A 26542-nucleotide genomic window follows, 5' to 3' on the forward strand; every position below is an offset into this window, starting at 1 on the left:
AACCGATAATAACTCAGCCGCTCCAGGCACCCCTATCTGAAACTCTCACTTTAGCTAAATTGATACCTGACTTATTTCCCATCATCCCAAAATTTTGTTGAACATGACAACCAAGCACTTATCTTAAGGACTATGAATCATAGACTGTGACCTGCTAGAATGTTGAATGACAACTCTCTGAGAGAAGGAGAAGTGTCATGCTATTAGTATCTTTGTTCACTCAATTTGATTTACCCGTTTTTTTGCATTTATTCGAGTGCAGTTTAGCGCTTCTGTTCTTGGTAAGAGAGACAACCATAAGGCATAAATCAAGACAATAATTATTATTAAACTTAGATGTGTTCAAATACAATAGTAATGTTCAGTAAAAATAATCCAGCATCCATATATCCGCAATTAGTAAAAATTTGAAGCTACAATGTGTCTAGCACGAAAGGTCATTTCTAACAACAAAATGCGATAGAAATATAATTTATTGCAAAGCGAAGCTACTCTCAGGATAAACTGTTAAAATAGTGTTTTTATTGGCTGAATTCATAAAAATATTTGTTTTCTTTCGTACAGATACGATAAGCTAATTTATTCCTTCTTTTGCTACTTATTGAATGTGCCATCAGATATGTATTGCAGGAAAAAATGTTTTTTTTTAACTTATGGAGGTATTATAACAGAAAAAGAAATAAAAAGGAATGCTGGGTATAGGTGACAAATCTATAAAAATTAGCCAATTATATTATAATATGTGACAGTAATTGGTATATTAAAAGAAGGATAACTCTCTATATAACGTAAAAATAAATAAATTTTGTTAAGCCTGTCTGTAACTTGTCACTCAACACTAATCAAAAACAATTTGTCTGAAGCCTGCTAAAGCCGCATCATGCTGTTCCTGGCTATACAAAAACGCTTTGTTGAGCCAAACTACGTGACTCATAAAACCACAGAGATAGTATGAGTGATGGCATGGCAATCGAGAGTGGTGTTGCGGTTGCATATTTGCCTACAAATCTGATGCCTCCGGTTCAATACTCAAGGTGAGGAAATCTTTTTTAATTGCTTTCAGAGTGGCTTGAGACAGACGGACCGACACTGCTCTTATTATAGTAAACATCGCATAACTTATAAATTTTCAACTTCCCTCCGTCCAATGCACTAGCTGATAAAACACCGCTAACGTACAAATAAAGTTTATTAACTAATATAGTTTCCCTTTACATAGAAGTTGCTCTTGCAAATTGGGAGTTCTCACGACCTCAAGTATAATACTCCTAGCTTGTGTTTTTGAATTTTGCTACGATAATAAAAGGATTATACAGTACTTGAGAATTACTTGGTATCTGACTTTAGTTACGGATTAATTTTAGTTTAGATTTAATTACAGAAAGCTAAAAACTGATTGCTCCATTGCAAAGTAATTTTTTTATAATTATTTGTAGCCAAATAACTTAGTTTTGGTGATAACTAATTGATTGATCAAATACAAAAATGATAAGGTTTTTGACTTAAAATTATGTTCAATAATCAAACAATAAAATAACTTTTTTTATGAAATAGTTCATAAAAGAACTTTTGGATTTTTCCTAGCAGCTGAAGTTTTAGACTTATTCCCTGATTATAAATCTTTAGTAATATCAGCAGCAGATATATGCTGGTGGTAAAAGCACCAAAGTTGTTTTTATGATTCTATTCCATATCCCTGGTTAATCATTATCATACCATTTAAAGGTATCTTATTATAACATACTCAACAATCTGCTAAGCTCGTGTAATTTCCCCAAAGGTAGAGCGTAACTTTTTTGATGAGTAAAAATCCATGATATAATGGAAATATAATATTGCAGGTACTACACGGATAACTGGAGAGATGCGTTCAAGGTTGGAAGTGTATGCAAAGATTGTCCCCATCATTGTAGTGCTGACAATCTTTGTGGTGAGATGATATTTAGCGTCTAACTCAAATGATAGCATATTTTTGCACCAATTTGGTTTATAGTTATTGTGATACAAAACTGACACTTTTAGCCAAAAATTATTAACCTTGTTCTAATTGAGTTTTTTAGCAGCAATTAAAATAGCTATAAAATACTGTAGTTTGAGGATTTTACAGATTGCGGAGGAAAGGCTTGCGAAAATGGTGGAACCCTTACCAAAGATTGTGAATGCCATTGCACTAATCCATGGAATATTCCAGACCAATGCCAAGGTAAAAAGTACAAATTGCTATGTTTGGTAGTATATAAAGGTTTTAAATTACTAGATTGTAGATTACTACTTGTAGTGTATTCATTACTCAGATATCGTTTAAATAAGCAATTTTGTTACGTACTGGTACAGATTTCCATAGATGACCTTTGTGATAGATGATTTTTCAAACTGGATTCAATCGAGTTTTGCTGTAGTGTTTCTTGTAGTGTATCTCACTATCTTGTAGTGTTCCTCTCTGTAATTATTTCTTGTATTGTATCTCACATTAATATTTCATGTTTGAATTTTGAAAGCATATAGGTAATTTTATGCTTTCCAAATTTAAACCATCCTAAAGTTTTAATGTTTTAATCTTTTAGCTTTTATTTGATTGTACTGTATTTCTTTATAAGATCCGCAAGACACAAATTACCATTAGTGTCTGATGAGTGCTTAATATTTTAACATCTTTTTTGGCATGTAACTTTAAGATATACAGTTTTTATCAAATGTTACACTGCTCTTTTATTATCTATTTTATATATATATAAAAAAAATTGTTTCCTCACCCCGGATACTCTGTATGGGTGGTAAATTCTGCTCTAACTCAGGTCTCCTACCAGAGACCTGGGAGTTTGAGCACTCACCTAAAGATCTTAGCTGTTCCCAATAGCGCACTTTTCTGCAACTCACCTGATTTGATTGTTGTTGGTATTTGGGCAAGCCACATTTTATGCGCCGGTGTTATTGCGCCCAGTGCCCCAATGACTATTGGGATTACAGTTGTCCTTACATTCCAGCATTTTTCCATCTCTTCTCCAAGAGGGAGATATTTCTCTACCTTTTCTTTGCTGGCTATATTGTATTCATTGGGTACTGCTATATCTATTATAGTAGCTCTCTTGTTCTCCTTGTCTACCACCACTATATCTGGTTGGTTTGCTCGGACATTTGTCAGTTCGGATGTAGAAGTCCCAGGACTCGGACTGATATATATATATATTTATATACTGTATATATATATATATAAAAAGAATTGTTTCCTCACCCCGGATACCCCGTATGGGTGGTAAATTCTGCTCTAACACGGGTCTCCTACCAGAGACCTGAGAGTTTGAGCACTCGTCTCAAGATCTTAGCTGTTCCCAATAGCGCACTTTTCTGTAACTCACCTGAGTTGATTGTTGTTGGTATTTGGGCAAGCCACATTTTATGCGCCGGTGTTATTGCGCCCAGTGCCCCAATGACTACTGGAATTACAGGTGTTCTTACATTCCAGCATTTTCCAAATTCTTCTCCAAGAGGGAGATATTTCTCTACCTTTTCTTTTTCTTTGCTGGCTATATTGTAGTCATTGGGCACTGCTATATCTATTATAGTAGCCCTCTTGTTCTCCTTGTCTACCACCACTATATCTGGTTGGTTTGCTAGGACATGCTTGTCAGTTTGGATGTAGAAGTCCCAGAGGATCTTTGCGTGGTCATTTTCATTCACCTTACCAGGAGCTTCCCACCAGTGTTGTGGTTTATTAAGGCCATACTCATCACATAGACTTCTATACACAATACCTGCGACATGGTTATGCCGCTCAGTGTATGCGTTCCCTGCTAGCTGCCTGCATCCACTGATGATGTGTTGGATGGTCTCAGGTGCATCTTTGCACAGTCTGCATCTAGGATCGTCTCTAGTGTGATAGATTTTCGTTTGGAGTTGCCTTGTTGGGAGCACTTGCTCCTGGGCTGCCATGATTAGCGACTCTGTATTGGCCGTTAAGTTTCCTTTGTTCAGCCACATATATGTCTGGTGAAGATGGCCAACCTTAGATATTTGTTGGTGGTAAGCACCATGAAGAGGTTTCGTGTGCCAGTCAATTTCCTCATCATCAGGGCGTAGGTCCGTTGTAAGAGCAGCCGATTGAAATTCAGCTAGCAACTTATCTGAGATGGCCATGGAGGCTGCATATGCTTTGATGCTTTGCTCCTCCTCTTTCACTGTCTGCTGTACACTTTTGAGTCCCCTACCGCCATCTTTCCTATCAAGATACAATCCAGTAGTATCGGATTTTGGATAGAGTGCTCCATGCATGGTCAGCAGTTTACGAGTTGCTATACCTGTTTCTTTGATGGCTTCCTCAGTCCACTTTATTATGCCTGCTGGATATCTTATTACTGGCAGTGCGTAGGTATTTATTGCCATGATTTGGTTCTTGGCATTGAGCTGGCTCCGTAAGACCTGCCGAAGGCGTTTCTTGTATTCGGTAATGGCTTTGTGACGTACCTCGGCTTCGTGGTTGATGTTGCTTTGCATAATCCCCAAGTACTTGTACCCTTCTTCTATATCTTTGATGGCACCATTTGGCATTCTTAGGCCATCTGTGAGCATAGAATGGCCTTTCTTAAGAATTAGCCTTCCACATTTCTCAATACCGAAGGTCATTCCGATGTCCTTGCTGTATACCTGAGTGAGGTGTATTAGCGAATCAATGTCCCTTTCTTTGTTAGCGTACAGCTTGATGTCATCCATGTACATGTAGAAGAGGTGGTTTATCTTGGTGCCACTCTTAAACTGGTACCCATATTGAGTCTCATCCAGCATATTGCCTAGAGGATTTAGGCATATGCAGAAGAGCAGCGGTGATAAGGAGTCACCTTGATAGATGCCTCGCTTAATTTGTACACTCGCCAGCTTTTTGCCATTAGCCTTCAGTTCCGTCTTCCACTCGGATGACATCGGCTTGGTCCGCGATCGAGTCCTCTTTGGTATGGAATGGTTATTCCAAAATTTTAAGACCTATAGCTAGATTTCTGACAAACACACGATGGACTTTGAAAAAAAAATATATATATATATATATATATTAGATAGATAGATAATTAGCTTGATAAATAGATATTAACTTTATAATCCCTGGTCAATGTCATTTTAAACAAATTAGATTATGAGACAAAAACAATTACAGAAGAAATTTTAAGTAAAGTAAAAGATTTGAAAAAGCTCTCTTTTCATAGCTCTGTTCTATAATGTAAATTGTCAAGGGTCTTGCATCTGATATAATGTGTAGAGGTTTATTTGCAGAATTATGAAGGTAATGGATGGTCATGCAGATTATAGATACAGTATGATTTGAGTAGTTTTAACAGCAAATATCTAAAAATACATTTAGCTCCTCAGCATTAGAGGCATTTAGACACTGGCTGTAACTGTCCATATTAGATAACAGAACAATAAAGCATAACTTTTGAAAGCATTCTAATTGTATTTTATCAGTTTTCGATACAAAGTGATACCAGCTTGGAGTGGTGTAAGACAAAATGAATAATATACGATTCTTGTAAAAGAGTGATAAGCATTTTTGTTTTACACCTTATTTTTCTGAGCTGACAGAGTGTGAGCTGATGTTCTAGTTCTTAAGATAATAAAGTCAAAATGGCTTGAGAGCCATCAAAGATTGTCTATTTTTATACCTACAAGCCTGACTCTGTCATTATTTTTATATTCACACTGTTCATGGTGATAGAGGCGTGCGAAATTTTGTTTAAAAAATTGTTTAAAGCTTAGACTATGGCTTATTAACTATGTTAAGATATTTAAAAAACTATCAAATAAGTTTTTATGGTATGTTTATACATGTAACAAATAAATTCAAGCACTTATAACAAAATGAAGCACTCTGATGAAAAAACAATTACAAATCTTCCAAAGCTGTTTTTTAAAACAGTTTGAAAAATATTTGCTGTGAGGAGAAGCTGAGCATTAACATATAATAACATATTCTTTATAATTATTATGCACTGCTCAAATTTAACTTTTTTAGTAAACTGTAATGCTGTAGTTGAATCAGCGGATTGTCGAGAAGGAGGGCAATACTATGGTCAATGTCTGACTTCCAGTCAAGCCCAATACAACTGTTCCCTTATTTGCAACATTTGTGAGCAGAGAGGTTTGTAACAGGTTTATTTTTATAGAAATGATGATAGTTGTTCAACTAATTGACAATGTCAGCCATTTTTAAATAGAATGTTAGCCTCGATTTCTTCAGGGTATGTTGAATACTTTTTAGATAAAGGTTTACAGTTTTCAACAGCCATAATTTATACGTAGCTTATTAAAATGATGCAACTTGTCTATAATACATTTTGCTAAGCATTATGGGAAACTAGTAACACTATAGAACGTTTTATCAGATTATTGTTATGTATTAAAAGTCATAGTGTGATATGAAAATTGTTAATAATTATTGTGAAAAGAAAATAACCATTTTAGTGACGAAATATCCAAAGCAGATTTTTGCTTGTGATTACCAACTGGATATCTGTTCTTGACAACACAAAAGCTACCAAACTAGAATTAGTGTATTAAAAACCAATATTCTGTAAGATATCAACATATCTCAAAGAAGAAGAATGAGTTATTTAGAATGATTTATCTTTTTGACCTGAATATGTCAATCTTAGCAATCCGTTGTCAGCTAGACATTTATTAGACAACCATAATCTCTTTATGACAGCATTTCTGTAACGTTCCCAGTAGACATTCATTTACACAGGCCATTCAATGTTTGCTGTTTTATTTATATTGGCAGTCATTGCTGACATGTATTGATGTGAACTATGTTGAAAATTATCAATCGTATCATGTTTTTGCCTTCAAGGATTATTTTTCATATATCAATATAATGATATATTTGTACATGAGCAGCAGTCATGCATTGGTGTCAAAAAATGAAATTTATATTTTGGCAAGCGTTCTGTCACATATACCAAGTTGCGTTTGGCAAAGTTTATGCTTTGATATCAATCATGCCATCACAGTTTCTACATAAAAGAAGCATTTTTAGCTATAAAGAGTCAGTAGTTCACATGTGATTGTTACATGCACAGTGTACATGACTCAAATATATTATCTTTTTTGAAGTGAAAGTCTTGATTTCGCAAGACTTTACACCGAACTATAAGTGTAAGCTCAAAAAAGCTCAAACAAGCTCAACAATCCTACCCACCATTCTTTGTAAACCTTTCTCATTAGCTCCTTTAAAGCAGTTGCTACTAGTTCAGCTGTTACTAGCTCTACTAATATAAAGGTGTATCTAATATTTACTCCTGAGCACTTAAGTTTTTAATAAATTGAAGGTATGCTGACTCTGATCATATAAAACTCTAAAAATATCGCTTGCTTTACAATAGAAGTAATTTCAAACACTGAGGTAATTGCTACAAGTTACTTGAAGTTAATGTGGTTAATGTTACTTGTGGGTAATACTGAAATCTTATCATTTAATTTTTTGGCATTTGTAACTACTGAGAGCAACACAAAATATGTACTAGCAATGGCTGCCAATAACAACTAAAAAATGGTTCAATGCTGTTATACGAATGATTGAAAACTCTAGCTCTAGTTATATTTAAAAGTGAGTGTATTTGTTTCCCGTAATTTTTATTAAACATTCAAAATGAGATTTTAAATGCAAAGATGCCATTTCATCACCATCCTAGTTATCCGTGTTACAGTTTTTCATAAAAATTTCTTTACAATTCTTTCTAATGCTTAAAGGTTTACTTGCAAAAAAATTCCCATTACAGTTACTTGGTATTAAAAAATTCGCCATGTCTTACACTGCTGTGGTGTAGGTGCAAAATATGTGGAAGTGTGATAAAAAGCTCTTAAAAGCTCAAAAACGAACAGTTAATCGTCGCCATAAAAAACCACCATAGATTAGAATCTCTTTCCAAAACGGCTCAAATGAGATGTAGATGAATGAGATGGCTTCAGTTTACACTTTCATGCAACCTCATTCATCAAAATATTTTCACAAATATATATCACGCATTCAATAAAACCATGTCTATTGTTCTTACGTGTCTATTTCATTGTCATTGTCATGCTGTAAGTTTCAGCACTGATATCTTATAACCTACCGCAAAAATTTGTTTAATTTTTTAACCTGAGCTCGAAGGAGTACACATCATTGTCTGATAAACATGACGAGCCTTTTGGTCACCTATTATAATCGAAAAATACTGCAGAAGTTGTTTGCACTGATTGGCAGGAAGTATGGGTCACATGATCAGATTACAACTAGACGATTAGACCAAGCCGAAACAAAACTGCAAAGTAGCAAGCATCTATATTTGATACGGGGTCTTCGGTAAAACCTGAAGTGTTGGCGAAGTGTTTGACTCGAATATTTTATTGGCCTTTCAATTTATGTGTCAAAACAATAACCAAATGGGTTACCTACGTCAAAGAAATAAACAGATTCTGATCTATATCGTTTTTGTGATGGCTGCGATTAACTGTTCGTTTTTGAGCTTTTAAGAGCTTGTAATTACATTTTTACATATTTTGGACTTAAAACACAGGAGAGTAAGACAAGGTGAATGTTTTGATACCAAATAACTTCACTGTGAATTTTGTTGTAAGCAAACCTGTAACACTATGAAAAAATTCACAGACTGTGGAGAGAAGTTCTGCAAAAACGGAGGCTTCCTGAACAGGCACACGTGCCAGTGTATTTGCGCTCACGAGTGGGATATTGGTGACGAATGTGACGGTAAGTAAAGTGTACCATTTTTTGAATTTTTTGAAGTTAATAATTATTCAACATTATAAAAGCTGTGTAACACATGGGCTATATTTCTACCAATCAATATTTTGAGATTAAAATGGGTTTTATCAGTCTTTATCCTATCTTTATGATCAATAGGTCAGTGGTTTGAGTCACGTAAGGACCATTGGTCATGTTGGGAAGGGCATCCAACTGCAATTGCTCATGTACCAAATCTAGTCGGATCGTCTGCGACTAAACCGGCTACCCTAACTTCACTCCAGTGTTGATGAGGGAGTGGCTAGCAACCCGGCACGACCGAATACAATAAAACCTGACAAAATACACATGAGCTCCTCTGCGAGCCAACAGCCAGCTTAGTTTGAGATGGCGTCTCAATAAAAATACCTACAAAAAGGCATTGGCAAACCTCTGTTGAAACTTGCCAGGAAAAGTCATGGTTATAAGTGAAGGGGTAGAACCATGATCGCCTACATTCTCACAGAACATGATACTCAGAGAGAGTGTTGTTTATCCAAGAACTTTTTAATGGTTGACAAGGTTTTAGAGTCTCCAATAAAATTCATAACACAAAAGAAGGCAATCATTTAGTGAAAGTTTTCAATGATTTGAGATATTTCCAGTATAATCTTTATTAAAAATTCTAACCATTTTTGCCATAGTCTGTCACCATGCACTCCAGTGGATTAGAAGAAAATTCCTTCAAACCTAGATGTTACTTATTTATTTGCAGCCTGAACATTAACATATGATATAACATATTCTTTATAATTATTATACACTGCTCAAATATAACATATTTTTTATAATTCTTATATACTGCTCAACCTTAACTTTTTTACATATAGTCAAATGCAGTGCTGTAGTTGAATCAGCGGGTTGTCGAGAAGGAGGGCAATACTATGGTCAATGTCTGACTTCCAGTCAAGCCCAATACAACTGTCCCCTTACTTGCAACATTTGTGAGCAGAGAGGTTTGTAACAGTTTTATTCTTATAGGAATGATGATAGTTGTTCAAATATTTGGCTACATGAGCCATCTTCAAATAGAATGTTAGCTTCAATTTCTTCAGGGTATATTGAATACTTCTTAGATAAAAGTTTACAGTTTTAACAGCCATAACCTATACATAGATTGTTAAAATGCTGCAACTTGTCTATAATATATTTTTTAAGCACCATGGGAAACTAGTGGCACCATAGATCACTTTGTTAAATTATTTTTATATATAACAAATCATAGTGTTATGTGAAAATTAGTGATACTGCGAAAAGAAAATAACCATTTTAGTGACGGAATATCCAAAGCAAATTTTCTTTTCTGAATACCAACTGGATATCTGTTTTTGACAACACAAAAACTTCCAAACTAGAATAATGTATTAAAAAAATAATGTTCTGTAAGATATCAACATATCTCAAAGAAGAAGAATGAGTTATTCAAAAAAATGTATTGGTGTTGATCTGAATATGTCAATCTTAGCAATCCGTTGTCAGCTAGACATTTATTAGACAACCATTATCTGTTTATGACAGCATTTCTGTAACATTCCCAGTAGTCACTCATTTACACAGGCCATGTGATGTTTACTGTTTTATCTATATTGACAGTCATTGCTGACATTGCTATGAACTATGTCTAAAAATAACAGTCTCATCATGTGTTTGCCTTCAAGGTTTATTCTTGATACCAATCTAATGATATATTCGTTCCTGAGCGGCAGTTATTCCATTCGTGTCTAAAAATGAAATATATATTTTGGCAGACGTTGTGTCACATATACCAAGTTGCGTTTGGCAAAGTTTACGTTTTGATATCAATCATGCCATCACAGTTTCTATATCAAAGAAGCATTTTTAGCTATATAGAGTCAGTTTTTCACATATGATTGTTACATGCACAGTGTACATTACTCAAATTTATTTTTTTTAATGAAAGTTTTGGTTGGCGAAGACTTTACACCAAACCATAAGTGTGAGCTCAAAACAGCCTTACAATCCTATCCAGCAGTCTGTGTAAACGTCTGTGTGAATGGTTTTTATTAGTCTCTTTAAAGCAGTTGCTACTAGTTCAACTGTGACTAGCTCTACTAATATACAGGTAAATCTAATCTTTACTCCCAAGTACTTTAGTTTTTAATTGGTTGAAGGTATGCTGACTCTGATCTTATAGAACTCTAAAAATATTGCTCGCTTTACAATAGAAAACATCTCAAGCTCAGAGGTTAATCTCTACAAGTTACTTAAAATAGTAATTCATAAAAGGGTTAATACATTAATCTTATAAATTTATTCTTCGGCATTTGTACCTATTGGGAGTAACACAAAGTTTGTACTAGCAATGGCTGCCAATAACCACTAAAAATTAGTTCAATGCTGTTATACAAATGGTTGAAAGCTCCAGGTCAAGTTATGTTTAAAGGCGATTGTATTTGTTTCACGTAATTTTTGCGATGATATAATTTGTTACGTATATTTTTATTAAACATTCAAAATGAGATTTTAAACGCAGTTTCAATTTCACCACCTTCATAGTTATCCATATTACAGTTTTCCATAAAACTTTCTGTGCAATTCTTTCAAGTGCTTAATGTCTAATGCTTCTCTTTACAGACTGTGGGGAAAAATTCTGCAAAAACGGAGGCTTCCTGAACAGGCACACGTGCCAGTGTATTTGTGCTCACGAGGGGGATATCGGTGACGAATGTGACGGTAAGTAAAGTGTACCATTTTGAGTATCTTTTGATCTCAAGTATTATTCAACATTATAAAACCTGTGTAACACATGGACTATATTTCTACCAACCAATATTTTGAGATTAAAATGGGTTTTATGTGTCAGTAGCGTTGTTTAGGGCACTGACTTATGATTAACAGATCAGTGATTCAAGTCATGTAAGGAACATTGGTCATGTTGGAAAGGACGTCCAGTCACAGTAGCTCTTGTGACAAATTTGGTTGGGTCGTTGGCAACAAAATTGACTCCAGTGTTGATGAGGAGAGTGGCTAGCACCCCCCGCAAGACTAAATACAATAAAACCTAACAAAAGATGGATGAGCTCCTTTGCGAGCCAACAGCCAGCTTAGTTTGAGATGGTGTCTCAATAAAAATACCTAACAGAAGGCATTAGCAAACCGCTGTTAAAACCTGCCAAGAAAAGTCATGGTTATAAGGGAAGGGGTAGAACCATGATCGCCTACATTCGCACAGAACATGATACTCAAAGAGAGTGTTGTTTATCCAAGAACTTTTTAATGGTTGACAAAGTTTTGGAGTCTCCAATAAAATTCATAACACAAAGGAAGGCAATCATTTAGTAAAAGTTTTCAATGATTTGAGATGTTTCCAATATAATCTTTACTAAAAAGTCTAACCACTGTTGCCATAGTCTGTAACCACTCCAGTAGATTAGAAGAAAATTCTATCAAACCCGGATGTTACATTATGTTATTATTTAAAGGATTCTACGCTGAAACTGTCACTTACTTTTGTGTGTTGATTCATTTAGTAAAATGCAATTTTAATATTATTGCTGAAAGGTTTAGTTTAAGAACATCTTAACTAATCATGTAAAAAAATTCTGGCAATTACTCACTCTAATGTTAATTTTTGCTGGTTTTAGTGGATTGTACTGCGGTTGTTGAACCTGCTGATTGCGACGATAAAACAAGTGATGGCCAGTGTACGAGCTCTGAAGAGACACGATACAATTGCCCACTTGCATGCAACATCTGTAACATACAAGGTGTGTAGAAGACTTTTTTTACTATTTGTTTATCAATTCAACTAGATGAATACCCAGTACTGCATGAGTAATGAAATAATTGTCCAATGAATTGGAGTAACTTAAACTAGTCTAAATCTTTACTATAACAAGAACCGCATCCCCAGCTTTACGTTACGCGTCGTAATCTTTTACGCAATCATGATCTTCAAGCGTGCTAGTAGTAACCAATTATATTTTTGAAAGCGTTGCATAAGCATGTGCACAGTTATACCATAGCATGGTATGAACATTGTACCGTAGTGGTTAACTCGCATGTCTGCAGAACTGGTTGTTTTTAGATTAATATTAGATTTTAATCGGTGTAACTGGACACACAAACAACAGACAAACACTGAGAATTACTAAAAGAACAATAATAAAGTAATGCCACTTAATATTTCGTGTAAAATAAACAAAGCAAATGCCAAAGCAAAACCGCCAAGCCTTGTGGCTGCTGCTGAACAAATTACCCTTTGAAAGATCGCTGACAGTCTTTTCGATGATATTGTAACTTAGTGTGAGAGCACTAATCTGCATTACTGACTTGATCAAGAGAGCAACTTTAAGTGGTATACATTTCCTGTCTTAACGGTCATTTCTAGCAGATACTTGAGACACCTAAGCCACTGCTGGTTTTCATATACAAATATACAGAAGCATATTTCAACAAGTGTGTTTAGAGAAAAGCTTAAAATCTCCTTATATACCGTATATACTTTCATTGGGCAGTTCATAATTATTTTTATAGGAAAAATGTTTTTATAAAATTACAGTAAATACGAATATCAATAAATAAAATAGGTGTTACCATGTAGTGTTTTAAATGGATAAACAAAAATTCTAGAAGGAAGACTTGAAACTACCAAGTTCTATAAGAATTTTCTCTGCTTAAAGTTTGGTGTTTTTCTAATTCTTTTGCTAAGGAGACTGATGGTAGTAGCAGTCCTAACACATGCAGTACTCAATGTACACAATATTCTAAAATTTCTCACCTTTGTAAGTTCAAAGAAAAGTTTTCTTTCATTTTTAGACTTTGGCTTTGCCAGTATACTGTTTCAGTCTCACATGACTTATACAAACTAATAAAATATTGAATTTACTCAAAAGGCATAACAGATGTTTACGCTCAGATAAAAAAAAAAAAGATCAGCGGGAATTTGATGAATGTACATTTAGAAATCCTTTAGTTGACCTTCTATTTCTTTCATCAGTTTTTCTTCACTGGTGTCAAAGTCTGAAAGCTTTAAAGACTTGTTTTTTATACTTAGACGAAAATTATTAATATATTAACAATAAAATAATAATTAATATAAATGTGAAAAAATACTATAATAGTTATGATATATTTATAATATATAATGTATTACAAATATAGTTATAATATATTGTAATATATTATAAACATTTATTCTAATATTTATTATAATATATAATAATAAAAGTTTTAATAATTAATATAGTGCATAGATTATTCTCGAACGGATGTTTCCTATTTACCAACAACAGAACTCAGCTGTAGTCATTTTACCAATTGCTGGTATAACAACATATCAGCATTAAAAGACTCTAAAACACCAAACACTCACTTGTATATTTCTGATTTCTGCTATTGGGGACACTTAAATAGCCTAATCCGTTTAGTGTGCCTCGGTGAGAAGTAGCGTGCGTATACACAATAATATTATGAAGTGGTCTAAGACTATGAAAGATGGTCTCAATGTACCAGACTATTAGACAAACTTTAATTGAGATCTCAAACATTTCTTAGTTTGGTATCTTGACAGATGGCTCCAGCCCATTAAAATGTCTCAATAGGTTCTAATTTCCCATTCGTTTTCTGTTATTATTAAACAGAAGTACTAACATAAAATAGTAAATTAAAACATTAACTAAACATCGCATACTTGCGCTACTTTTGATAATTTTTATCAATTAATCAACCAAAATAAATTTGTGGTTATTATCTGTGTCGTTTTAGTCAATACTAGAAGGCAAATAATTTAAGCAAGTTTTACTGATGATGTAGTAAATAATGCTTTGAGATTTATAATAAAACACTAAAGATATGAGTGGACTTTTTTTACATTATGTTAAAGGTAATGCGAGAAAATTCCCAAGTCTTGCATGATACAAATATTTTTTAGTTGATAAAAGTGTATAGCAACCTCAATTGTGCTAAAGTAGCAATATTTATTTAAAGCTATAATTATTTTCAAGAAAACAGTATAAAGTTTTTCCATATTGCATAAACTTTTAGAATTAATATATAGCAGTTAACAATTGGTTATCTCATGCAAAAACAAATCTTCATCAAACACGATTTTGCAGAATTTTTTTACACCATTTGAAAAAGGTTTATACTGCATAGGAAGTCTGAAATATTTATTACTATCAAAAAATAATAATAAAATAATGCCACTTAATTTTTTGTCTAGAACAAATAAAGGCAAATTCAATGTGTTAATAAAGTTTTGTAACAAATGTCAGGTCTTGTGGTTGCTACTATTCTAATAACCCTGTGAAAGATCACTTAACAGCCTTTTTGATGACATTGCGACTTATTCATCTTCCTTCAGCGTCAGTTTAAAATTTTTCGAGGTGAAGATAATATTCATCTTTATACTTTTAATACTTAGTGTTTGGTCTTAAGTGTTAAAAGTTGTTTCTCTTATTACTAAAATAACAAAAGTATTATGACATAATAATTATGGTATTATATTTTATAGAGCGTGATGGTGTAATAAATGGGTATGATGATATAATAAATAAGGTATGATGAAGTAATAAATAGGGTGTGATGATGTAATAAATAGGGTGTGATGATGTAATAAATAGGGTGTGATGATGTAATAAATAGAGTGTGATGATGTAATAAATAGAGTGTGATGATGTAATTAATAGGGCATGATGATGTAATAAATAGGATGTGATGATGTAATAAATGGGGTATGATGATGTAATAAATAGGGTATGATGATGTAATAAATAGAGTGTGATGATGTAATAAATAGGGCACGATGATATAATAAATATGATGTGATGATGTAATAAAAAAGTATGATGATGTAATAAATTGGGTATGTTGATGTAATAAATTGGGTATGATGAAGTAATAAGTAGGGCATGGTGATATAATAAATAGGGTGTAATGATGTAATAAATAGTGTATGAAAGTGTAATAAATAGGGTATGTTGATGTAATAAATAGGGTATGATGTGATAAATAGGGTGTGATGATGCAATAAATAGGTAATGATGATGCAATAAATAGGGTATGATGATGTAATAAATAGGGTGTGATGATGCAATAATTAGAGCATGATGATGATATATGATGATAAATTTTTGTTTCACAAATGTTTTTCCATTATCTTTGTTATAATAATAATTATCATGATCTTTTTTATCATTATAAACTATATACTATGATACTACTAGCTGCGTTTGTTGAGAAGTGTAGAAAAATTTCTAAAAATTATAACATGTGTTAACTAAAATTTTAAATAGAGATTATACTCATTTTAAAATTGGAGGTTGTGTGGCTCATTAACTCTTTAGGAAATCACTGATTTGTAAAAGTGGCCACATACATTGGTCACATAGTTTATATTATCTGGTCTAAATATCAGTTTGTTGATATTGAAATAATTTTACCAACATCACTCACCAGTACAAAACTTACTCTCTTTATTAAATATCTCCTTTTCTTTTTTAATAAATGCTTGAGACAATTATAGTATTGCTTGAGATTAAAGTATTTATTAGAAATGAAAATTTAGATAAAACGAAGCATAGGCCTAAGCAGTAAGGAACCACAAAAGGTGAACAAACCCTAAATTTAAATTAAATGTAACAGAAAAAATTATGTTCAGGTTCTCTCAGCACCTCTAAATACAACCTAGGTCAGTCTAAATGAGTTGGCTATTCATGGCTGACGAGGGAGTTTTTTACAGACTGCATGGAGAAAACCTGCGAGAATGGAAGTACCTTGAACATTTTCACTTGTGAATGTATTCGTGCTCATCCATGGAATACCCCTGAAAGGTGTGAAGGTAAGTCATGTTTTATGTCTCCTTGCAATAAAGAAAATAATCCTAATGCAGATTTTACAACCTTTCGCATGCTCAATGTAGAGCTTCATGATATGGAGATTTCATTGTTCGCTGGCAATTATTAAGGTAGCCGATTTAAAGATTGGCACCATTCAAGAAGATATCACCAATCGGGTAGGCAATAATGGTGATCACCTCACACCTGACAATTTTCAGAGGGAGTGACACTGGAACTAAAACGCACGAGACCTTCTAGTCTTATAGCTCATTGAATGGCCTTCCACGCACACGGGAATTCATGAAATAAATGTTTCTAGTTATCATGAACACAAAACAGTTTTTTATTAAGTTAAAAGATATAAATAACCCTTGACAAAAGTTTACAAGTTTTTTAAATAATAATAATAATATTGCGATATATTGCCATTCGTTTATAAATAGACAATTCACGATATATGGGGAGTTGTCGATTGTAATAGTCAAATCGTATGATGATGTTTAGAAATCGTTAAGCTCTAACTCAACCTTTGCCTGTAAAACTTGAAAGCAATGAATTTAGGATGTGGTAAATCACAAATTTTAATATACCTGCTCAGCATTAGGCTATGTTAACATTAAGTAATGTTACATGTCATGGTATATTGCACAACATGCTCTGAATCATTTTAGTGAACTGTTCCGCAGTTGTTGAATCTGATGATTGCAAAGAAGGTGGAATATATTTTGGCCACTGCGATAATTTGATTCAGGCGCAATACAGCTGTCCTCTAACATGTGACATTTGTCAGCCAAAGGGTACAAAATTCTAATGTTTTAGGTTTACGAATGTTGATTACTCAAGAGCCTCATATTCAGCGCTTGTTTTTTCCAAACAGGTAATTTGTGTGATTTCTCACACACCCCTGTACAGAGGCTTCACACACATTCCGCATGTTATGTTTTGGCTGAGTTGATCTGAACAATCGTTCAACAGCTTGAAAATAACTTTTGAATGATTGGTTGGAAAAAGCGGTGGTACTTTGTCATCAGTAAAAAACTAGCTCTTATGTATGTCCAGAAGCAAAACAAGTAATCTACAGCTGCTTGTTTGGATGAGAAGTGGTAAAACAAAGAGTGGCTCGTCCTGTTTTATTCCTCACTCATTAATATTTCTTCAGCTGTTTATTCTCTTCTTTTCACTGCTTCATCTGTTCCTTCCACTGCTCCATCTGTTCTTTCCTCTGCTCCACTTGTTCCTTCCTCTGCTCCATCTGTTCCTTCCTTTGCTCCACCTGTTCCTTCCACTGCTCCATCTGTTCCTTCCTCTGCTCCACCTGTTCCTTCCTCTGCTCCATCTGTTCCTTCCTCTGCTCAATCTGTTCCTTCCTCTGCTCCATCTGTTCCTTCCTCTGCTCCATCTGTTCCTTCCTCTGCTCCATCTGTTCCTTCCTCTGCTCCACCTGTTTCTTCCACTGCTCCACCTGTTCCTTCCTATGCTCCATATGCCCCTTGGGCTGCTCTACCTGTTCCTTCCACTGCTCCATCTGTTCCTTCCTCTGCTCCACCTGTTCCTTCCACTGCTCCATCTGTTCCTTCCTCTGCTCCACCTGTTCCTTCCTCTGCTCTATCTGTTCCTTCCTCTGCTCAATCTGTTCCTTCCTCTGCTCAATCTGTTCCTTCCTCTGCTCCATCTGTTCCTTCCTCTGCTCCATCTGTTCCTTCTTCTGCTCCATCTGTTCCTTCCTCTGCTCCACCTGTTCCTTCCACTGCTCCACCTGTTCCTTCCTATGCTCCATCTACTCCTTGGGCTGCTCTACCTGTTCCTTCCACTGCTCCATCTGTTCCATCCTCTGCTTCACCTGTTTCTTGCACTGCTCCATCTGTTCCTTCCACTGCTCCATCTGTTCCTTCCACTGCTCGATCTGCTACTTCCTCTGCTTCATCTGTTCCTTCCTCTGCTCCATCTGCTCCTTCCTTTGCTCTACCTGTTCCTTCCTCTGCTCCACTTGTTCCTTCCACTGCTCTACCTGTTCCTTCCACTGCTCCATCTGCTCCTTGCGCTGCTCCACCTGTCCCTTCCACTGCTCCACCTGTTCCTTCCTCTGCTCCATCTGTTCCTTCCACTGCTCCATCTGCTACTTCCTCTGCTTCATCTTTTCCTTCCTCTGCTCCATCTGCTCCTTCCACTGCTCTACCTGTTCCTTCCACTGCTCCATCTGCTCCTTGCGCTGCTCCACCTGTTCATTCCTCTGTTCCATCTGTTCCTTCCACTGCTCTATCTGCTCCTTCCTCTGCTCCATCTGTTTCTTCCACTGCTCCATCTGCTCCTTCCTCTGCTCCATCTGTTCCTTTCGCTGCTCCACCTGTTCATTCCTCTGTTCCATATGTTCCTTCCACTGCTCTATCTGCTCCTGCCTCTGCTCCATCTGTTTCTTCCACTGCTCCATCTGCTCCTTCCTCTGCTCCAACTGTTCCTTTCGCTGCTCCACCTGTTCATTCCTCTGTTCCATCTGTTCCTTTCTCTGCTCCACCTGTTCCTTCCACTGCTCCATCTGCTACTTCCTCTGCTTCATCTGTTCCTTCCTCTGCTCCATCTGCTCCTTCCTTTGCTCTATCTGTTTCTTCCTCTACTCGACTTGTTCCTTCCACTGCTCCACCTGTTCCTTCCACTGCTCCATCTGCTCCTTGCGCTGCTCCACCTGTTCCTTCCACTGCTCCACCTGTTCCTTCCACTGATCCATCTGCTACTTCTGCATCATCTGTTCCTTCCTCTGCTCCAACTGTTCCTTTCGCTGCTCCACCTGTTCATTCCTCTGTTCCATCAGTTCCTTCCACTGCAATATCTGCTCCTTCCTCTGCTCTACCTGTTCTTTCCTCTGCTCCATCTGTTTCTTCCTTTGCTCCACCTGTTCCTTTCGCTGCTCAATCTATTCTTTCCTCTGCTCCACTTGTTCCTTCCACTGCTCCACCTGTTCCTTCATCTGTTCCATCTGCTCCTTGCGCTGCTTCACCTGTTCCTTCCACTGCTCAATCTGTTCCATCCTCTGCTCCACCTGTTTCTTGCACTGTTCCATCTGTTCCTTCTGCTGCTCCACCTGTTCCTTCCACTGCTTCATATGTTCCTTCCACTGCTCTATCTGCTCCTTCCACTGCTCCATCTGTTCTTTCCACTGCTCTATCTGCTCCTTCTTCTGCTCCATCTGTTCTTTCCTCTGCTCTATCTGCTCCTTCCTCTGCTCTACCTGTTTTTTCCTCTGCTCCATCTGTTCTTTCTTATGTTCTTTCCTCTTCTCCACCTGTTCCTTCCACCGCTCCATCTGTTACTTCCACTGCTCCATCTGTTCCTTTTACTGCTCAATATGTTCCATCCTCTGCTCCACCTGTTTCTTGCACTGTTCCATCTGTTCCTTCTGCTGCTCCACCTGTTCCTTCCACTGCTTCATCTGTTCCTTCCACTGCTCCATCTGTTCCTTCCTCCGCTCCACCTGTTCCTTCTTCTGTTCCATCTGTTCCTTCCACTGCTCCATCTGCTCCTTCCTCTGTTCTACCTGTTCTTTCTTATGCTCTACCTGTTCTTTCCTCTGCTCCATATGTTCTTTCTTATGCTCCACCTGTTCCTTCCACTGCTCCATCTGTTACTTCCACGGCTCCATCTGTTCCTTCTACTGCTCAATATGTTCTGTCCTCTGCTCCATCTGTTCTTTCCACCGCTTCATCTGTTCTTTCCACTGCTCCATCTGTTACTTCCACTGCTCCATCTGTTCCTTCCACTGCTCCATCTGTTCCGTCCTCTGCTCCACCTGTTCCTTCCACTGCTCCATCTGTTCCTTCCACTGCTCTATCTGCTCCTTCCACTGCTCTATCTGCTCCTTCCTCTGCTCCACCTGTTATTTCCTCTGCTCCATCTGTTCTTTCATATGCTCCACCTGTTCCTTCCACTGCTCCATCCGTTACTTCTACTGCTCCATCTGTTCCTTCTACTGCTCAATATGTTCCGTCCTCTGGTCCATCTGTTCTTTCCACCGCTTCATCTGTGCTTTCCACTGCTCAAGCTGTTCCTTCCACTGCTCCATTTGTTCCTTCCTCTGCTCCATCTGTTCTTTCCACTGCTCAATCTGCTCCTCCCACTGCTCTACATGTATCTGTTCCTTCCACTACTGCACCTGCTCCTTCCACTGCTCCATATGTTCCTTCCACTGCTCAATATGTTCCGTCCTCTGCTCCATCTGTTCCATCTACTGCTCAATCTGTTCCTTCTACTGCTTCATCTGCTCCTCCTACTGCTCCATCTGCTCCTTCTGTTTCATCTGTTCCTTCCTATGCTACACCTGTTCCTTCCACTGCTCAATCTGTTCCTTCCACACCTCCACTTTTTCCTTCCACTGCTCAATCTGTTCCTTCCACTACTCCACCTGTTCCTTCCACTGCTCCATCTGTTCCGTCCTTTGCTCCACCTGTTCCCTGTAGTTTTCCCAAATACAGGCAACAGTCAACACAAGCGAGTTGCAGAAAAGCACACGATTGAGAACGGCTAAGATCTTGAAGAGAGTGCTCAAACTCTCAGGTCCCTGATAGGAGACTCGAGCTTGAGCAGACATTACTATCTACTTGAATCCATAGGGTTGGGGAAAAGGTTTGTATGTGGGACCAAAGATATTCAGCAGAAATAAATATCAATTGAGACAATTAGCAAGTGGGCTTCAGCCATTTTGGAAACTTGTGTTGACCACGAAAAAAAGAACTAGCGTGGTGGAATCAAATAACCATTAAAAGAATTTGCAATAAAAACTCTCTATCATTATATTTTAAGTCGATACAAACTATGAAATGTTTCTAAAATTTTAGTCAACTGCTTGAATGTACTAGAGCCAAAAGATTGCCTAAAAGGTGGACGTTACTTTGACCAGTGCGTCAGCTCAGCCCAAGCGCAATACTATTGCCCAATAACGTGCAATGTCTGTGTTTGTAAGTGTCTGGTATCCGCATTGTAAACAGCAGAATCGTGGTTAATGTAGTCGTTCAGAAAAATGTTAATACAGTAAACAAAACAAATTTTGATTCACAAATTTGTGAATACAAGTCTATTCGAGTATCCTGGTAACTCAAGTTATTCAAGTTCAATTTTTTAAATGCAAAAAATTGACAAAACCTCAAATTTGTTTTTATAAAATTTGAAAAGTAGCCGAAAAATCTGTTTGAATTATGGATTTTACTTAGAAGTGGTTTATAAGAATAGCTTCAACACGAAAGGAATTTTTACCTAAAACTCCATCAAAATTTATTATAAACGGTTAAAATAATTGTTGGACAACCAAATATAGTCATAAAAAAGTTATGCTGTCAGGTAAATGATAAACCCTTCATTACAGTAATGAATTAGGAAAAAATAAAAAAATTGATCAGATAGGTTTTTTAACCACCACTTTATACTAAGGTATGTTCTTCCTGCCGTCTTTTGAGTCTGAAAATAATTTTATTTCTAATTGAACAACTGACAGAACTTAAAGCTTGCTAGTTTTGCATATTAGATAAGAAAAAGAATTTTTATAGAAAAAATCTAAGAAAAGAATCTTTTAGATGAGAAAAAAATTAGCTGGCTCAAGAACTTTCAGCATCTTGTCTTTAAAAAATGTGGTTCATCATACTCTACGAAACTTTTTTGAAAAGGTTTTATAATAAATTTAAACAAATGTTAGCTTTTTACATTCAACATCATCTATTATAAAATCTTAATAAAAAGGATCATTTATGTTTGGTTCACTAAATACTGGTAAGAGTTCATTAAAAGAGTTCATATGTTTTAGGGTGATGTTTTGAGTTTGTTCATCAACATATATCACAAAGTTAGACTTACTTTCAGTACATTGTGATTAAATTAAAATATTGGAAAATCGATGTAATTTTTGCAACATTTTCAGTCAAGTTGGTCAAGAGCATTTATACAAAGCTTTTGTTTAATTTTCTTTGTCATTTGTCTACGACTGGGTAAATGATAGTCAAGATCTTACGAATATATTTTCATATGATCATTAATTTTTTAATGTTGTTTTAAATAGCTCACCAACAAGTTGACTTAATGATTTTTTTCTGAAAAGTGAGGCATTTTATCATTAGTGAAAATTTTAGATTTTTTAGTTCAGAGTTGTACGAATCATACACAATTTACCAATCTAAAATGTTAAATTGTGATGTTTCAACTGTTGCTGATTAAGATTATCTGAACTAACAATTGCTCAAAGATCTACTTACAAAGTAGCTTAGTTAATTTTATCTGAAATTCTCAATATTTTTCTATCATTTGCGAATGTTTTTGATGTTTGAAGTAATCTGACTGCGAGGATGTTTTAAGACTAAAGTCAGCAAAACATGATAGCGATTAAAACACTTGAGTCAAACGAAAGTTCAATCATGCCAACAGTTTAGATATTTCAGTTTTGTCAACCTTTCACTAGTCTGTTGATGACACCAATGAGAAGTTATGGTGCTTAATTATTCGGGTTAAACGGTTCGACCTCAGCCTTTCCTTTAATCATCTTGATGTTAGTGTTAGGTGATGCGAGAAATATTAAAGATATTCAATGGGTGTTTTGTTACTTGACCAAATAGAAAGTTTTTAACATTTTTTATCTGTTTGACTTCATACTTAGTATTAAATCAGTCTCACACTTTAGCCCGTGACAAAACTGGAACAACATATATTTTGACTCACAAAGCTAAATTGGAGTACAGTAAATGCTCTTATAACAAAAACCTCCTACATAAATTCTACTGAACTTAAATATTTTATGTAATGTTTTTGCATCGCATCGTAAACCTTCTATATAACATAAAATTTCAAGTTGGTTCATGTTTTCAAAGTCAATTAGAATAATGAAAGTCTCATTGTTACCTTTAAACGAATCGTTTTCCTTTAAAGAGAAAACAGGCACTTCTGGATATTCGGAGTACCTATTATTTTTTTTGTTTTATTTTAGACAGTTTTCAAGCATAAACTTAGCTGTAGAAAAAACTACAATAACATTGATTTAAATCGCCATTGAAGTTGTGCGATCTCCATAAATTAAGATAAAATTACCATAATTATACACTCGAAACCAATGAAAAAAGGCAAAAGTCGTCAATACAAACCAATAATACTACAGTTACTTGCAGTCATTAAATTAACAAGCTGGCCTTATTTTTTCTTTTGAAGAGCCAAAAGAGTGAGATTGGGGAAATATTGAAAAAAATTAGGCTATGTACATGTATCTATCTCTTCATGTAACAAATACCTATAACGTAAATTTTCTCAGAATATATTATTTGCGTTCTGCGGATATCTAAAGTATAGCTATTAGCAAAAGAACAAAAAACATCTAGAAGAAGGTTTAACATCTGCAATGTCAAACTGTAGTCATTGGCTGAGTACCGTGTTCAAAATAAAACGCTTGATAATGTAGCTTCAGTTTTTTGAGTATTTTTTGCTTCTCTTTTTAGCTGCCCCAATTTCTTCAGCCAGCCTCAACAGATGCACCATTCTCCTCCCACTATTCTTATCATTACTCATGCTGAGTGCTTACTTTTGAATTCAATTCTTGTGCAAGTGACTAATTATCAGAGCTAAAATATTCTACCAAACTGTAAACTATTCAATAGTAATGCAAGCTATCTGGACTATTAAATATTTGATTGAAGTGACTTTTTGGAAAATTACATTCTTAAGAATTAAAATACAAATAAACAAAATCTCACTTCTGATTATATTTCTCAAACAAGAACCTGCATTTGTAGGAAAACAGCACATATATGCTACTCCGAAGCCAATATTTGATTATTCCTTTTATCAAACACTAACAATTAAGCGTTGATTTAAGGGTTCAAATTTTCCAGGAGTGATTGTAAACACAATATAACATTTATGATATGCTACAAAAATATTGCATATGCATACAAGAGTCGGTGAGAATTTTCTCAGCATTCTATTACATTAAAAGTTTTACATTTTTTTCTCTTTTCAACATAGCTTCTATACACTTGTTCTACCTTTCTACAAGGCTCTCTCTTCCTGCAGAATAAAATTCTGGTAGCCAATTCTAATTAGTTTAAGTGCAGCTTCAATGACGGCTGCATAGTAGTGAAGAGCTCGTCTCTCGTGTAGTTCTTCAATAGTCCAACAACATAAAAATTCAATGGTACTATATTTAGACAATAAGGAGGGTGTGCTAATACCTCCTAGTCCTGTTCCTCAATTTTGCTTAGTGTGTGGGCAGTGACATGTGGGTAAGCATTACCCTGGTGAAACACTATACCTCTAGCTTGGGATTATCTTCTCTTAATTCTAATGTCACGCTTCACCACAGCCAGAAGCTCACAGTAGTTCTGAGAATTCCTTTGGCTTTTAAAATCCCACATTATAATACCTTTTCTTGCCCAGTATACTGTGAGCATTACTGTCCGTGTCATTTTCTCTGACTTGAACTTCTTCTTTACATAAAATGTCCTACCCTTCCACTCCATGGCTTCTTTTCCATGTCTTTTCGATTCTGGTTGGCGATGACACATCGAGCTTTCACCTGTGGTTACATTCCTAGATAAGAAATCATGCCTTTTTAGTTCGAGTCTTTTTATGCACTCTCTGGCAGCCATAACACAGTGCGCTTTGTGATCAGTTAACATCAGTCAACATGTTAGGCATCCAGCATACGCTGACTTTGTTGAAGGCTAGCTTTTCATGGACAATATTTTGTGCAGTTTTATGTAAAATGTTCATGGTCTCAGCAACATCATCTGTAGTGAGTCTTATATCAAAGTTAATCAGTTTTTTTACTTCATCTACTGTGTGTATAGTTAACAACCTCCACTGGTCTACTGTTTCTTGGCTCATAGGTAATTTCTTCTCACATATTTTGGAATTTATCAACCGTCCTATCTATAGCAGCTGTTTGTGACATACAGCTTTCCACGCTTAGTTCGTCATTGTACCGTGTATGATACTTGGTCTTACACTATCAGCTGCTAAAAATCTTATAACAGCTCTTTGCTCTCTGAGTGAGCATGCTTTCAGCGTGACAAAAAGTTCAAATATACAGTTAGTGATATCAAAAAGGGGGTGTGATGACAACTCCTACTTATAAAAAGTCTAGAAAGCATTAATTTGCTAGATAAAATAGAACAGAAATTGTGACAAAACTCCCACTACTTATTGACTGACCCTCGTATTATAATTCTGAGGTATTGAGAGAGTCTCTACTGCGAATTTTTTAACATTTTCTCAACTGGCTAACTAAGAACCTAAATGGCACAGGTTGTCATGCAACTTGTTTTAGGTTTTTAGCTAGCTAATGGTGGGCTGTGAGACAGTATAGTAGGATAGGCTTGTTGATATTATCATAACATTTTTAATAATATTTCAGCTACAGAAAACAAAATTATCTCATTCATAGACTATCATGAGCTGACTGTTTTTGTCCCGTATCATACCACCAATGACAAGTTGTTAAATATTGCGCAATACGCTGATGATGGTGATGATAGCACAGTGGATTATTATTAGCCCTCCATATGTGTAGATGTACATGTTTTGATGAGTCATGATCATAAATTTAGCATAATATTGTTCTATTACTAGATTTTTCCTGAATGGATTTTCTGGAATTTTCTAGAATAATTGTAAGAAGGTATAACTAGTCTGACTGCAGCTAATACAGCGAGTTCATAACAATTCAGTTTACAGCGTGCATGTCTACAAGTCGGCGTTAAAGGATTCTTTTATACTTTCACAGCAACCCTTTGCACATTATTATATAGACACTACCCTAGGACACTTAAGTATTCGCGGCATCTAACTTTCGCGTTTTCGCGGAGTCATCATCACGCGAAAAATTCATGCGCGAAACTAAACTATCATAACGAACTAGCGAAAATTCGAAATTAAATAGCTATGTTCTACGCAGGCCTGTATTCACTGGTTGCAAGTTGGGGGGCTAATGTTAGACGACTAGTTATGAACATCTGGG

At 35.6% G+C, this 26542-nt stretch overlaps 1 protein-coding gene and 1 pseudogene across 1 annotated transcript; one reads left to right on the forward strand and one right to left on the reverse strand.

Moving 5' to 3' along the window:
- The first annotated feature begins 951 nt into the window (after positions 1-951).
- On the forward strand, positions 952-17377 carry LOC137394416 (protein jagged-1-like). The gene is made up of 9 exons (XM_068081133.1): positions 952-1034; positions 1842-1875; positions 2092-2203; positions 8636-8734; positions 9598-9723; positions 11363-11461; positions 12373-12495; positions 16470-16568; positions 17238-17377. Exons 1-9 carry the CDS (start codon positions 952-954, stop codon positions 17375-17377), a joined length of 915 nt encoding a protein of 304 aa, XP_067937234.1.
- A 333-nt stretch (positions 17378-17710) lies between these two features.
- LOC137394417 (trichohyalin-like) lies at positions 17711-20179 on the reverse strand (annotated as a pseudogene).
- Between the last annotated feature and the right edge of the window lie 6363 nt (positions 20180-26542).

Source organism: Watersipora subatra, chromosome 4 (genome assembly GCF_963576615.1).
Source record: "Watersipora subatra chromosome 4, tzWatSuba1.1, whole genome shotgun sequence".
Classification (NCBI taxonomy): Eukaryota; Metazoa; Bryozoa; class Gymnolaemata; order Cheilostomatida; family Watersiporidae; genus Watersipora; species Watersipora subatra.